The sequence below is a fragment of the Labeo rohita genome, chromosome 6 (genome assembly GCF_022985175.1).
Source record: "Labeo rohita strain BAU-BD-2019 chromosome 6, IGBB_LRoh.1.0, whole genome shotgun sequence".
Taxonomy (NCBI): domain Eukaryota; kingdom Metazoa; phylum Chordata; class Actinopteri; order Cypriniformes; family Cyprinidae; genus Labeo; species Labeo rohita.
In genome coordinates, this window is record NC_066874.1 from 28,918,827 (window position 1) to 28,933,188 (window position 14,362).

The following is a 14,362-nucleotide window of genomic DNA, read 5'->3' on the forward strand; positions in this document are numbered from 1 at the left end:
AATATTACAGTTTACACACACACACATATTATATTACTCTATATTTATAATAATCAATTAATTAACCAAATAAATAAATCAAATATATAAATTCAGGATTACAATAATGTTCATATTTCATTATAAAAGCACCAATATAAATATTACAGTTTAACACACACACACACCTATATACACACACTCAATAATATTATTACTTTTTATGCTATTTATATTTATTTAATAATAATAATAATAATTATAATATTAATAAATTATAACAAAACAATATTATTTCATTTACAATATTTATATTTAATAAAATAATTTATTATAATATGATTATAATTAAAATAGTTAAATTTAGGATGACAGTAATATTTATATTTCATTATAAAAGCAACAATATAAATATTACAGTTTATACACACACACACACACACACACACACACACAGGTATATACACACTAAATAATATAATAACATTACTTTACAACATTTATATTTATTAATATTATTAATAAAACTATAAAAAAAATATTATTATTACATTTACAACATTTATATTTAATAATATAAATTATAATATTATTATAATTTAAATAAATACATTCTAATGAAAGTTTAACTCATACCAAGGAATAATCTTTTTTTGGCTAACAAACTACGATGTTACACACACACGCACACACATTGATTTCCACGAACATGACCTCCTTTGCACAGCATCCTGATCCACCCTTCACTGTACGCTCTTTCCATCAGTTTCTAAGCACTGTCAGAGAGATGGAGTAGCATTCCAATCAAGTCCCTGTTTTATGTCCTGTATTCGAGACAGACCTAAATAAGCCTAACATGGCCTATAATTTATGTCTGGTAGCTATGCCGTTATACATCACCGAGTCAAAGCACCGGTGCTTTTCTTTATAGCACCTGTCTTCCTCTGCGCTGTTACTGCTGATGGCAGATACATCTCACACTTAATAATGGGCCTTCTGAAATGCACATTATGATAGACGGCTGCCTGTTGTTAAAAAAATAAAAAATAAAATACATATCTCACACAAATGACATTTCTGTTAATTTCCACTGTGCTTTTGTGTCAGGTTGTCTCCTAATCTTCAGGACTAAGTGCCTTTTTGAAGGAAATTTTAAATGCAGCAAAGGGAATCTTTTATTTTTCATTTAGCCATGAGAACACTGCTTTTGTGTTTTTGACCAAGAATATTAATAATAAATATAAATACAATATTAAGAGGTGATGCAGCTTGGTTCTTTTAAATACTGTATGTTTCAGGTTTTAACATTACATTAAAAAGCATTACACCTGAGTCTACTTATTATTTATTATTAGTGTTAGGTCAACAACTCTACAAATGCAGTTATGCCCTAAAATTCAAGCTATTGGTGCAAAAATGCCCCATGTATGTGTTTTTGTCTATTTATATACAGTATATATCACATCACAGGATATCACATCACACGTGCAACAAGATCAATATGACACAAGTGCTGTTTTTGTCCCGATCTATCACAAGCTTAAATGTGATTTTATACAACAGTTCGGTAAGTAAGAAGTTGATATTGTGTTGTATTTTAAACACAATATTATGTGTTTTTGCTCAGTTTTGCAGAAAACATTTTTCCTTTTGAAGCCATAGCAGAACTGTTGCGCGTCTCCGAGCAACACAGTGGTGTTTTGTTTCTGAATGAATCCACGTTTTGAATGAATCGAAGACATTTACCGCCACCTGCTGGCAGATTTAGTTTCCTATTTAGAGTATCATTTCATTAAAAAAATAATGAAAATAATAATGATAATAGTAGTAGTAGTAATAAAAATTTAAAAAAAAATTAAATGGATAGTTCACACACACACAAAAAAATCTGTTATCATTTACTCACCCTCATGTCGCTTCAAACCCTTCTTTTAAAAGGTATTTTGAAGACTCTTGGTAACAAAGCTGTTTGGTCACCAGTGACTTACATTGTATGAACAAAAAATACTGAGATGTAATACTGAGATCAAATAAAATATGTTTTATTAAACAAATTATTTCTTGCTGAAGCTACTTTTTGTAATGTCTTTAAACAACAATGACTTTAAATTATCTTTTGGGAGTAATTTCTCTAGTAAAATTAATTTGATTAATTAATCGAAACATCATGTAATTAATTAGATTAAAAACTGTAATCGACTGACAGCCCTACTTATTATTATGCTCGTATAACCATTATTTCTCATATTCTTCTTCTTGCAGACAAAAAAAGAAAGGCATGTTTTTGCAACAGACTTGAATCTACACTCAAAACCTGTGGTTTACAGAAGAGAGCTGTGCTATCACTTTTCTAAGCAATCTGACTTTCGGGTGTTTCCTTGACAGCAGAAAAATAAGTGAAAAAAAACCAACAACAACAACAACAAAAAAACAAATCCCATAGATTTACAACATACGCCAAGCAACCATATTGCAGTGTGTTCAAGCCATATCTCACATAAACATTGCAATGTTGGCAAAGCTTCAGAGATGATTTTTCAGAAAACAATGGGTTTTGAAAAATTTCTTTATTAGAAATTATTTATGTATAAAAATTAACATGCTTCACATACCTCATATGTCTTATTTTACAAATACTTTAATTCAGGCACTGTTTCTGACGTTTTTTTCTCTTTTAGGATGAAAAGCAAACATTAGCAATCAGGAACACACATTAAGTTGCCATTTATCACGGTCAACATAGACATTTTATTCTGCAGCACAAACAGTGCAAAAACAAAGAAGAGAGGAGAAATCATAAGAACTGAATCTTAAATTCACAAACATCTAATCTGAGACAAATCAGCTTGTCTCTTTCTATCACCTGACATTTCCAGATACGAATACAGGATCCTGTCATCTACTCCATCATCCGAGCTTCTCAGAACCGTGGTTTTTTTCTCGAGATTGGTGATTCTTCCAATTTCTATAGACGAGTCTTTGATAGCTGTATTTGTATGAAAGTAAATTACTCGCGCTGTCCCGGTCCGGTGGACACCGGTTCTGATATCTCGGACGTTCGTTGAACGCCGCGCCACTTCTAAATTGTGATTTCGGATTTGCACAGGTGACTGTGACAGCTCTAGCACATTTTGACAACAGGGCAAATTTGAGTTCCTCAAAGGTGTGTACTTATGCACAAGCAAACATTACTCCAAAGAGCACTTCGTACATCTTCAACAGTTTCACAAGGCCCATGGTGAGGTAACAATACAGCAACATAGTTCAACAGCATTCCAGAAGGTTCTTTTTTTTTCGAAAAAAGGAAAAGAAAGAAAGAAAGAAAAAACAACACAGCACAGGATGTCAAAACCAGCATGCTCAACATCTGTAAACAATGGTCACTGTCTTTGCTGTTGTCATCACCAAGGAGAAAACAAGAGGAAAAAGCTCCAAATGATTTTTGATCTTTTTTTGATCTTTTTTTTTTTTTTCAAAGCCACCACATAGTGTTAGCGTCAATGAAACAGCGGACACTGACATGTTGTCCTTAATTAGTGTGTATCACTTTAACAATGACATCTGGAATAGATAGAGCAAGCTGTAATGGAATAGTCTGGGTGACAGACCGTCATTCCAACATCACCGTCTCAACAACAGTCTCGGCCTCCCCAGATGCTCCCTGTGTGACTTCACATAAGCTTCATTAATGGAAACATGTCTGTGGGGGTCTTCCAACCATCTGCTATTTCACTTCCATAAGTGACATAACGTAAGAGTGATTTATCTTGAAATGCTGTCTTCCAGGGGTCACTTCTGGGATTTGGTAGTGGCCTTTTATCACTTACCTAGATCGCGTGGTTGCTGTAGCTGATGTACGTTTGTTTAGGGCTGAGTCCTGCAAGGAAAGAGAGAATGTGATAAAAACAGATCATTTGAGTCTCAAAAGTGCTTGCTGAAAATTTGAAATGCTAAAAGTTATTCTTCACTGGAACAGATTTGGAGAAATGTAGCATTACATCCTCTCTAGTAAATGGGTGCTGTCAGTATGAGAGTCCAAACAGCTGATAAACGGAGCAGACAGAACTTGCTGCTTTGGCAAGGGGCGTGGCAGTACTGAAGCACCGTTTAAGCTGTTCACCAATCACAACGCACTGGGAAAGCTAACCAATTGCAACACATTTAGTTTTTCGGAAGGTGGGCCTTCATCAAACCCGGAACTAATCGAGCCATTTGTGCCAGGCTGGGGAGAAAGGTATTGTAATAATGTAAATTATGGGAAAAATAATGCGTTTCTCAAACCACCAAGCATGAGAGCATGCTCTACACCCCCAAAACAAAATCAAGACTTTGTAAAAGAGCATAATAGGACCCCTTTAATATACTAAAACTTGTTTTTAGTACCTCTTAAGACAGTCTTAAAAACATCTGAGTGCACTCAACTATGCTATGTCGGGACACCATGAATGTGAACTAAAAATGTGCTTTTAACATACTATCTCTGTATTAAAAAATATATTTATATGCATGATGAGTATATTCAAAAGTGTATGAAAGATGGCTTCAAGTGATAATACATATTCCAAAATAACACTTCTTCCAGTGAAAAAGTCTATTCTCTGTTGTCTTCTCACGTCAAAGTCCACTGACATATTTGTTTAAAATGGATTTGGACTGTTGCTTAAAAACTGTGCTTGATCTGTGCTGTGCTTATTTTTCTCCTGATTCAGACTTTTTCATTAGAGAAAGCAATATTATGAATAAGGGACTTGTTTGAAAGTAAAAACATGTTGATGGATTTGTTTGTTTGTATTGCAAACACAATTTTTCACTTCATAAGATATTAACTGATAGACTGGAGTGGTGTGGATTACATTTATCAGCTGTTTGGACTCTCATTCCGACGGCTCTCATTCCTTGCATTTGTGAGCAAGTGATGTTAATTTTCTGAAAATCTGTTTAGATGAAGAAACAAACTCATTTAAATCTTGGGTGGCCTGAGGGTGAGTAAATTTTCAGCAAACTGAAATTGAACTATTCCTTTAATAATAAACGCTGTTGCTTTACTCAAATTTTTTAATGTGAAACACCAGAGGTAATTCATTTGATAGCGTTCACAGAAGCCTGTATTAAAGGCAGAGTGGTCTGACGCAGAACCTCACGTTTTTCTTCTTGTCAGGTCCTTTTGCAATGCGACGACAACGTCTTTGATATCGCTATTAATTTTCCAGAAGTCAAGTAGCGTGTCTTGTTTGATATCAGACTTCGTCTTTCTTAAAATCAAAGCACGGATTACGTGACTGAGACTGTTGTCACCTTTTGTGCACGAGGACAGTTTAATACCTTCAAAAACATGCAAGATACCTGCAAACAGTGACAAGTGTGCTATTAAAGCATTCATTCAACAAAAAACCCATAATCAGCAGCCTAATCCTGTCATTTGGCATCCATCTTGCAATAGGTGTGTAGTGCAAACAATCACAAAGGTTGCATGAGTGACATTGCCTTCAGCTATTCATGTAATAACCTTGCCAAAGAAGGAGGGTCAATGGAAAATTCAAGCTCATTGCATCGTTATATGGAGATCAAAAGGTTACCTCATGCAATCATGCAGAGCCGTTGGGATAAGGAAGGTGAGGTGATATTTGACCCAACACTAGTGGCGCGGTTCTCCGGCTGGACTCTCCCTCGGCGCACGGAGCACTGACCCATAGGTACAGTCAGATAAATAGCTCCATTTCAGCTTAGAGGGAGGGACGTTGTCACAAAAAGCAAACTTAAATGATTCTTTCTCTATGATTGGAGCTGCTTGATTTTTGCTAGCACAGATTTATACTGTTCTGAGTCTGAGTCTACTGTCCCAATTTTGTGTTTGTGTTTATGCAATCTAGGCCATGCACTGCTCTGAAAGTTTTCATACCTACTCTCTGTTGGTTGGAAAATGCATAAAAACAAATTTGTTGCTATCTTTAGCTCTTTCCCCAGTATAGAGCTTCTCACCTACAAAGCCCTGTGCAAAAAAGTGATTTGCAAAAACAATGCAGCATGCATGCTTATTGTGTCTTTAGCAGTTCTAACAAATGTCAGTGTATTCTCAGTGCATTGTCTATTATGAGCTAATTGATATGCACTGTTTAAGCGTTAAAGCTAAATGGAACATGATTGAGTTAACAATTAAGTCCAATGGTAAGCCAAGCAATAACCAATAATTAAAGTCTTTACCTGTCTTCATTGTTTAGTTATCATCAACATATCCTGAAACACAGGTTGAGTGGTTACATATATTAGACAGGCCTTGTTTACAATTTTTAACAGCATTTTAATTAATCTGTATCAAACAAAAATGACTGAAAAATGACAGTTTGAAAAACGAGTATCTGCTTTTTGACATCATGGTTTTGCATTACAAAATTTAAATTAAACACACTGAAAGTATAACATATTTGACATAATATGGGCATGAAGAGGAGAAAAAGTATACTAAAATGCTTTTTTTGCAGAATGCACACTTTGATGCATTTCATAGTGCGTTGGATACAAAAGGTTCCTTTCAGATGCTCTTCAACCCCCCTGAATGCTCTCTTCAAAAATAAAGTTTCGGCTGTATGTACAGTATGTTCATTTAAAGTGTGGCATTCAAAATGTTTACAACGATTTGATCAGTTTCTTTCTCGAGTACCTCAACCTTGAAGACGTACTTCATATTCACAATCTAAATAATGATTCCTTTACTGTAGGGTTACATTTTTTTATCCAGAAAATGTGGTCGTTATTTTAATGATTCACAGGCTGAGCACAATTGTGAGGTAATTGTGTCCTCATCAGGGCAATTGTTTTCTATCTGTGTAAATTGGGATGTGATCGTCTGCGATGCAGGGACAGGATACTTATGCAAAACTCATTTCAGCATTTTATCTCTGCTAGGATGTTTTCTAACATAATATTGTTATATTAAAATAATTTTCAGTCCACTAACAAGTAGATTTCAATGTAGGATTTTTAAAGGTTGTGCATGTGTTTACTAGGTGCAGTAACATGCTACTGGAAATATCAATCATGCTAAATAATTTAAAGATGAAAGCCATAAACAGTCTTATTTAAAACAAAATGCTCTAAAATATTAATGCTTATGAGGTCTTATTTGTTAACATTGTTAGTTAACACAGCATTTATTAACCTTTGTGTTAGGTAATAAAAATACAGGTAGCAATTTATTTTACAGTCCTGTTTTGCATGTACACAATATGTAGTTATTACAATAATTATAATAAATAGGTACTAACCATGAACCTACACCTAAACCTAACATTAACCAATGTAGTTTGTATATGCCTAACATTAGTTTGTATAAACCTAACATTAACCCATGTAGTACCTTAAATTACCTAGTACTTAGGTAAGCACAATAAGTATACATAAGTACACATCTTGTAAAACAAAGTGCAACCAAAAACAATTGTTCGTTGTTTGTTCATGTTAGTTCACATCAACTAATGTTACTTGATGCAAGATTTGATTTTAAATTGCATTAGTAAATGTAGGAATTAACATTATTTTAAAAATAATGTTAATTATTTTTTTATTTAGTTCATTGTCACTAATGTTAAGAAATGAAACCTTATTGTTTCATTGTTTCCTTATTGTAGCATTACCATATTTGGTCTCACTTTTGGCCCCAAGTGGCCTTAACTATCATGTACTTACATCAAAAAACAAGTACAATGTACTTATTGTGTTCATATTGTATTGCAAAACATGGTTACACTTTATTTTAAGGTGTCCTTGTTACAGTGCAATTATACATTTAAGTACTGAGTAATATTAATTAACTACATGTACTTACTATATGTTTAGGGTTAGGGTTTGGCTTAGGGTTACTTGCATGTAATTATGCATAACTTATTGTTGTTATTATAATAGTAAGTACATGCAACATGTAACAAGGACACCTTAAAATAAAGTGTTATCCTAAACATTTTTGCTGCTATTGAGGTGGGATATGGGTAAGGTTAGGGACAGGTTTCGTGGTATAGGTAGGTTTAAGGGTAGGTTAAGGTGTAAGGAATGGGTCAACAGTGTACTATAAATGTAATTACATAAACTAATTACAGATGTAATTACATGCAGGTATTTTTTTTTTTTTTTTTTTTTTTTTAATATAAGTACAATGTAAAACATGTTTGCATTGTATCAAATGAATAATCTAATATAAGTACTTAAATTAGTTAAAGCCACCTAATATAAAGTGGTACCCTATATTTTTTTGGACATAAATGTGCTACAAGCAAATTAATCCATCACAACATTATAATACAGCATATATGGTGGAATGATACTAAAAGTGATCTTACTTATAGTTGTCTCTGTGGATTAAGTTGAAATAGGAGAAAGCAAAATAAAAATGAAAACAATTAAGTGAAAAGGTAGCTGTTATTTAGACTAACTGTAGATACTGTTAGATATTGTTTGCACCAAGTTTAAACAGCAACAAAAAGCATCTTAACATTACGTTTACACCAAGTGCAAATAAAAATGGATGCTAATTATACAAAGAATGTAATGTTAATTTTACCCAATGTACAAACATCTCAGCAGTGCTCATAGTTAGTTAAAACAGTATTTTGTAAACAAACATTGCTTGAAAAATGACTGTTTATATCTTATATCTTAAGACAGTACATTCTGAAATCTGCTATAAAAATATACTATTTGAATTTGGAAGAAATAAGCCCTATTGAACTAGCATCCTCTGGGATGTTAGATAGTCCTTGAACAATGGCTCAGAGTTATAACCACTGGATATGAAAGACAGGTTGGGTATTATGCGAGAGATAATACAAACGTACAGTATTATGATTGAATATAAAAGATACTGCACATATTACATCTATGAACATATGCATCCCTCACATTAACAGTAATGTAATTGCACACGTGTGTCTAAAATGGATATTTGTGCTTTGACTAACTGCACAGACGGACAAATGAACAAGCATAATTTGGTGCTGAAATAAGCATATTATGCATTTCAAAGTAACATTATGAACTCCTTTTTATGCATGAGCGCATTCAGCTCAGCTCTGCTATCATTACATGGCATACGCCGCCTAACATGCTCTTAAAAGGACAGTACTCTTCAAACGCATGTTTTTTTTGTATTTTTCACGAGTGCTATTTATTTAGTTTAATAAAACAACTGTATTTTTCAGTTATGCATAATTACATGCAAGTAACCCTAAGCCAAACCCTAACCCTAAACATATAGTAAGTACATGTAGTTAATTAATATTACTCAGTACTTAAATGTATAATTGCACTGTAACAAGGACACCTTAAAATAAAGTGTAACCATGTTTTGCAATACAATATGAACACAATAAGTACAGTTAAATCTAAAAATCTAGCCATATGCTACAAGAGGACAAATCCAGGTTAACATAATGCAGTCTACACTGTAAAACCACCATCTTCATATCGATTAGCTCTGTAGTGTGTGAATACCTAGTGCAAACACAGATTTATATGTTTCTGTGGTATAATTGAACCTGTTGGGGCCCATTTGGCCTTAAGGCCCATTGAACTTGGATATGCAGAGGTGCTTTCTCACTGGCTCAATCTGCCCTGAAATTAAACGACCTTGCACAGAAATTGTCAGGAGGCATTAAAAATGTAATTGTCATTAAAAGGTAGCCGGAAGGAATATGCTGCATACATTAACTAATCTTAACTAAAAAAGCTTTAAACCAAAGCCTAGCAAGATATTTTTCATTTTAGATATGTGTATCGGCTATCAAAAATATTAAAAGCTGCTTGATATCTTGTAAAAGATGACAGAAATATATTTCTGATATTAAATTGTAACAGACTTATCAAGTATTTTATTAGTGATTCTATAACTGTGGGTACATCTCATGTCTGTGAAGTATATTTTTAATATATTTTCAATAATCCCTACAAGGGACAAGCCCTAAGGCTCAATTTTCTAGAGCACAATTATATTTTTCCAAATCACACAACTATATGTTGAAAAAGACAGATTTTTTGTTCAAAAATGATGTTCATATCACATACAACCTTGGTATTCAGCTGTCCGATTTTGTAAAGTTGCTCATTCTGCTCTGCATTTAAGCATAGAAATGACCTCAAATATAAATTAATTTCATAGTTTTGCCTTCAGTTAGATTACAGTAGGTTGTCAAGACATTTGGGTGTGTTTATTGTGATATAACTTGTTTTATTTGTGTCCAAAAACCCATTGTCAACTAAGTTACCCTCTAGAAAACGCCCTCAAAGAGGAATGGTTTGTCCCATTCTCGCATAATTTGCACAGTTTGATGATATTTCCTCTAGAAGCACATGGATGAAACACTAGAAGTTATGTTCTCTCTTTTTCCCCTAATATTGTTTAAACTAGCAAACCTGTGTCAAGAGTGGATTAATTGACTGTCAACAGTGTTACCCAAGTATTATTGCTGCAGATTTTAACAAGACAGTTTAAGTAAAACTTCTTGTTTAGGAAAATATATTTCTAAACATACCATATGCTTAGTAGTTCTAGTCTTTCATGTTGATTATAGACCCAAAACACTAAAAATGTCAACTAAGTTACTTGTCAACTGTGTTACCCAGTAAAGGTAACATATGGTGGACAGTAGCAAACATAGATGGTTTTTTATCCACATATTCCTACAGATCACCTTTATTTATATAACACTTTATACAATAATGTTTAAAGCAGCTATGTAAGGACATGTTTGGGTTTTTGCGAAAAAGTACAACTTTTTTCTTCACATTGTTAAATTCTAAATGTTCCCCTAATTTTATATATGTATATATCACATTAAGGATTCAACACACAGTACATTCAGGTTTACTACCTGAGAATTTCACATTTAATTCAATGTTTCTTGCTATTTTTTTGTAACTGTTTGTAAAATTTACTAGCAATTTATGAGTAAAAATATTTTTTTTAGTATACATTTATATTTAGTACAACACCCTTGACAATGATTAATCTCTTGCATAGAAAACTCTCTAACCAAGGCAATAAAATATGATACTGTGGTTTTCAATTCAACAAGCCATTCATCAGTATACTTGTATGGTGGTCATGCACCATTATGATGTCGAGAGACTATTTCAAGGAGACCCACATTGATCTTTTTAGTTATACAAATCCTGACGGCTGATATACAGCAGACTCATATTACTATTGATCATATTTACAATTCACCCAAGAGAAAACCTATTGATGTTCATATAACGTAACTACGAGTTTGATCAACTGACCTTGTCATTTTCATCCGCTTATTCTCATTCTTTGGCAAGTTTCTATGATCTTTGCAGGCAACATCACACACACCTTACAATTTGATCTTGTTTGTATGCATCACTAAACTCTATACATGTTCTGCATCACAATGATATCAAAGATGGACTGTTACTTTGGACTGGTGTCCTAAAGTGTCTTTTATATCAGCGATAAAACTGCTTGCCAAGTACTGACTTTTGTAGATACGCTAATGGAGTGCATCTCACCATGGCTGTGAATAATATGTCACATATATGCGCTGACACTGTAATAATAGCTACATCAAACATGTCTTGTCCTTATCTTGATTGGTTCAAGATCTTTTTTTTCTACTACTGGTAGGTGAGATGACAAGAAGTGTGACTTTCGAAAGTGTGACTTTAGGTGCCTCAGAGAAGACGTCACATATGTGGTACATATGAGACTGTGAAGACTTACTAGTCACATGAAAGTTAAAAATTGTGAATGGGTGTGAAATGTCATATTGCCTTTTTTTAATGACTTATTGCCTTGATAGAACACACTGTTGCAAGGTACACAGTGTTTCTTTAACAGTTGCATGGTGCCTTTTTAGGCTGCATGAAAAAATAAAATCAAAATTATGATACTGCCTAGCGCAAAAACCAAATATAAATAAATAAAGCATAAATCTACGATGAGGATGATAATAATAATAATAATAAATCACAATTATTGTTATATATATATATATATATATAAAACAATAATTGTGATTTATTATTATTGTAGTGTGTTTTAGGCTGCCTTCAAGTGAACTAGGAAAATATGGAAATAGCTAAATTAAAATATACACTACTGTTTAAAAATCAGAGGTCAGCAAGATTTCTCTCAACAATAATATGATGAAATATTATTACAATTTAAAATTCTTTTCCATTTTAATATATTTTAAAATGTAATTTATTCCTGTAATGCAAAGCTGAATTTTCAGCATTATTGCTCCAGTTCTGTTTCACATGATCCTTCAGAAAGCATTTTTGGTGCTTAAGAAACATTTCTGATTATTATTAATGTTGAAAATGGTTGTGCTTCTTATTAGTAGTAAACACAATACATTTTGTGACTTTTTTCAGGATTCTTTAATTTAAAAAATTGTAAATTGTATTAAAAAATATTAAAATTGTAATAAAAATTGTAATAAATCACTTCGAATCAATTTAATGCATTATTGCTGAATTTAAAAAAAAACCTTTTGAATGAAAGTACATAAGCTGAGCAATGTTTTTTTCAGGGAAACGCATGGCAAAAGTAGTTCCAGGCAGGTCTTTACACAACAACGCTGACCTAGCAAATAAATAAATAACGACCACCACCTCAGATGTGCATTAAATTCTAATATTTCAATGGCCTGTCATCAATTATTCTTTAAGGCCAGTTCACACTGCACTGACAGATGCAGACAAACGGCAACAGCCACGTTTGTTGTTTTTTTTCTGATCAGTGTGTTACCCTGTGTCTGTTGGTGTTGGTTGGCGCTTGTTGTCACCGACTGAACATGTTGAATCAGTGTTGAACATGTTGAACATCTGAGAATGGACGTACTGTACTCTGTCAGCTGTCGTCGTTGGTTTGCACATGTCGAGGCAGGGTGAACTGCCCTTTAGATTGATATCATTGCATTGTAACTGAAACTATTAAAAAATACTGCTAAAGATTTGAGATATACTGGAGTTTTGCTTCACGCCATCTCTCACTTGGTTGTTACGGTCAGTTTCTTGGTACTTTTTTGATCATTCATGTGCACAAAGTTGTATATGGTATATTTATCTTTACTTGAAAGCTGTGTTGTTGTAAAACATCCATGCTAACAATATAATAGTGATTACTGCATATAATAAGCACATAGAGATGAGTCCTTGCTTGACTAGAAATACAATTAGAAGCTACATAATAATTCAATGTCATGTAATTCACTTAGAAGTAATTGTAACACTTTATAGCAACGTTTCTATCACATTACGCTACATTAAGACACTTAACAGACACTTTTACTTAATGCAGTTTAAGTCTTAAAGGAGGATCACAAATCAATTAGAATCAACGAGGAGATCCAGTTTCCCCTTTAATGCATTCGTGAAATGTTAGACATCCCTGAGCCAAGGAGAAGTTATTTGTTAGCTTGCATTCGCTTTACATGCAAAAAGCTGCTTGTGTTAAATAACTCCAGTAAGATCTTTCAAAAGGGCACATGCTAATGTAGTCACTGACTCTAATACCTCATTTACAAAAGCACATAGTTCCACTGCAGTGAATTCAAAGTGCTGCTATAGAGAGCTGCTGAATATGTACAGTACAACATAAACTGAGCAGATGAAAATCACACTGGGCTTGGTGGTACGGTCATGCAACTGGCGGTAAATATTTGCTGAAAACAGTGTGCTAACTAGTCATGCTTAATTAGGCGAATTTTCCTCTATGTAGCAACCTCCATTACACAAATTTAATTCTGTTGTCAAAACATTTATCTGGACGTCTCCCTTAATTCAGAGCTATTTGTTATTAAGACCCACAATATGATTTACTGGGTATTGCTACATTGCAAAATGAGTATAAAATGCAACATAATGAAAGCAGAGTGGATGTGCGTTGCCGTGAATGCCAAATGCAATGTAATGGAAGCAGATAATTTGTGCCTTCCTAGTCTAACATGATACTTTGAATCATTTTAACGTGATATTTTATTCTAGTACAAGCCAATGTACAGATATATCTTGGGAAATGTCATATTCAATTCTCATCATTACGAATTCTAAAATCCTTTTTGCACATCTCTGCCTGGACTCTGCCTTTTTCTGGTGGATTTTTTTATGTGTGCATCCGCACAAGCTTTTTCAGCGTGCATGGAACAACATTTCCCACATCAAAGGGGTCAAGGTATTGTTGGTTTGCATGACCGTGTTAGCTCCTGATAGCAGACGTGACACCATCTGCCTGCAAATAAGCACAATGCTTCATTGACGACAATTCAATACGATCTGTGTATTCTGGTGAAAAATATGCTTTTGTAAACAACATATAAAGTGCAAGTATTTCACTAAATTTCAGCAAGCATAATCTCAACTGAAACAGCAA

General features: G+C 33.5%; 1 protein-coding gene across 3 annotated transcripts in view; it reads right to left on the minus strand.

The window, feature by feature from the left end:
- Positions 1-2,533: 2,533 nt before the first annotated feature.
- The window catches only part of grm4 (glutamate receptor, metabotropic 4), a 188,527-nt gene continuing 176,698 nt past the window's right edge, over positions 2,534-14,362 (minus strand). For all 3 annotated transcript variants that reach the window (XM_051112697.1, XM_051112698.1, XM_051112699.1), the window contains one exon: positions 2,534-3,856. In XM_051112697.1, the coding sequence (XP_050968654.1) occupies positions 3,807-3,856 (50 nt within the window). In that variant the 3' untranslated portion in view covers positions 2,534-3,806. The remainder of the gene's footprint in view (positions 3,857-14,362) is intronic.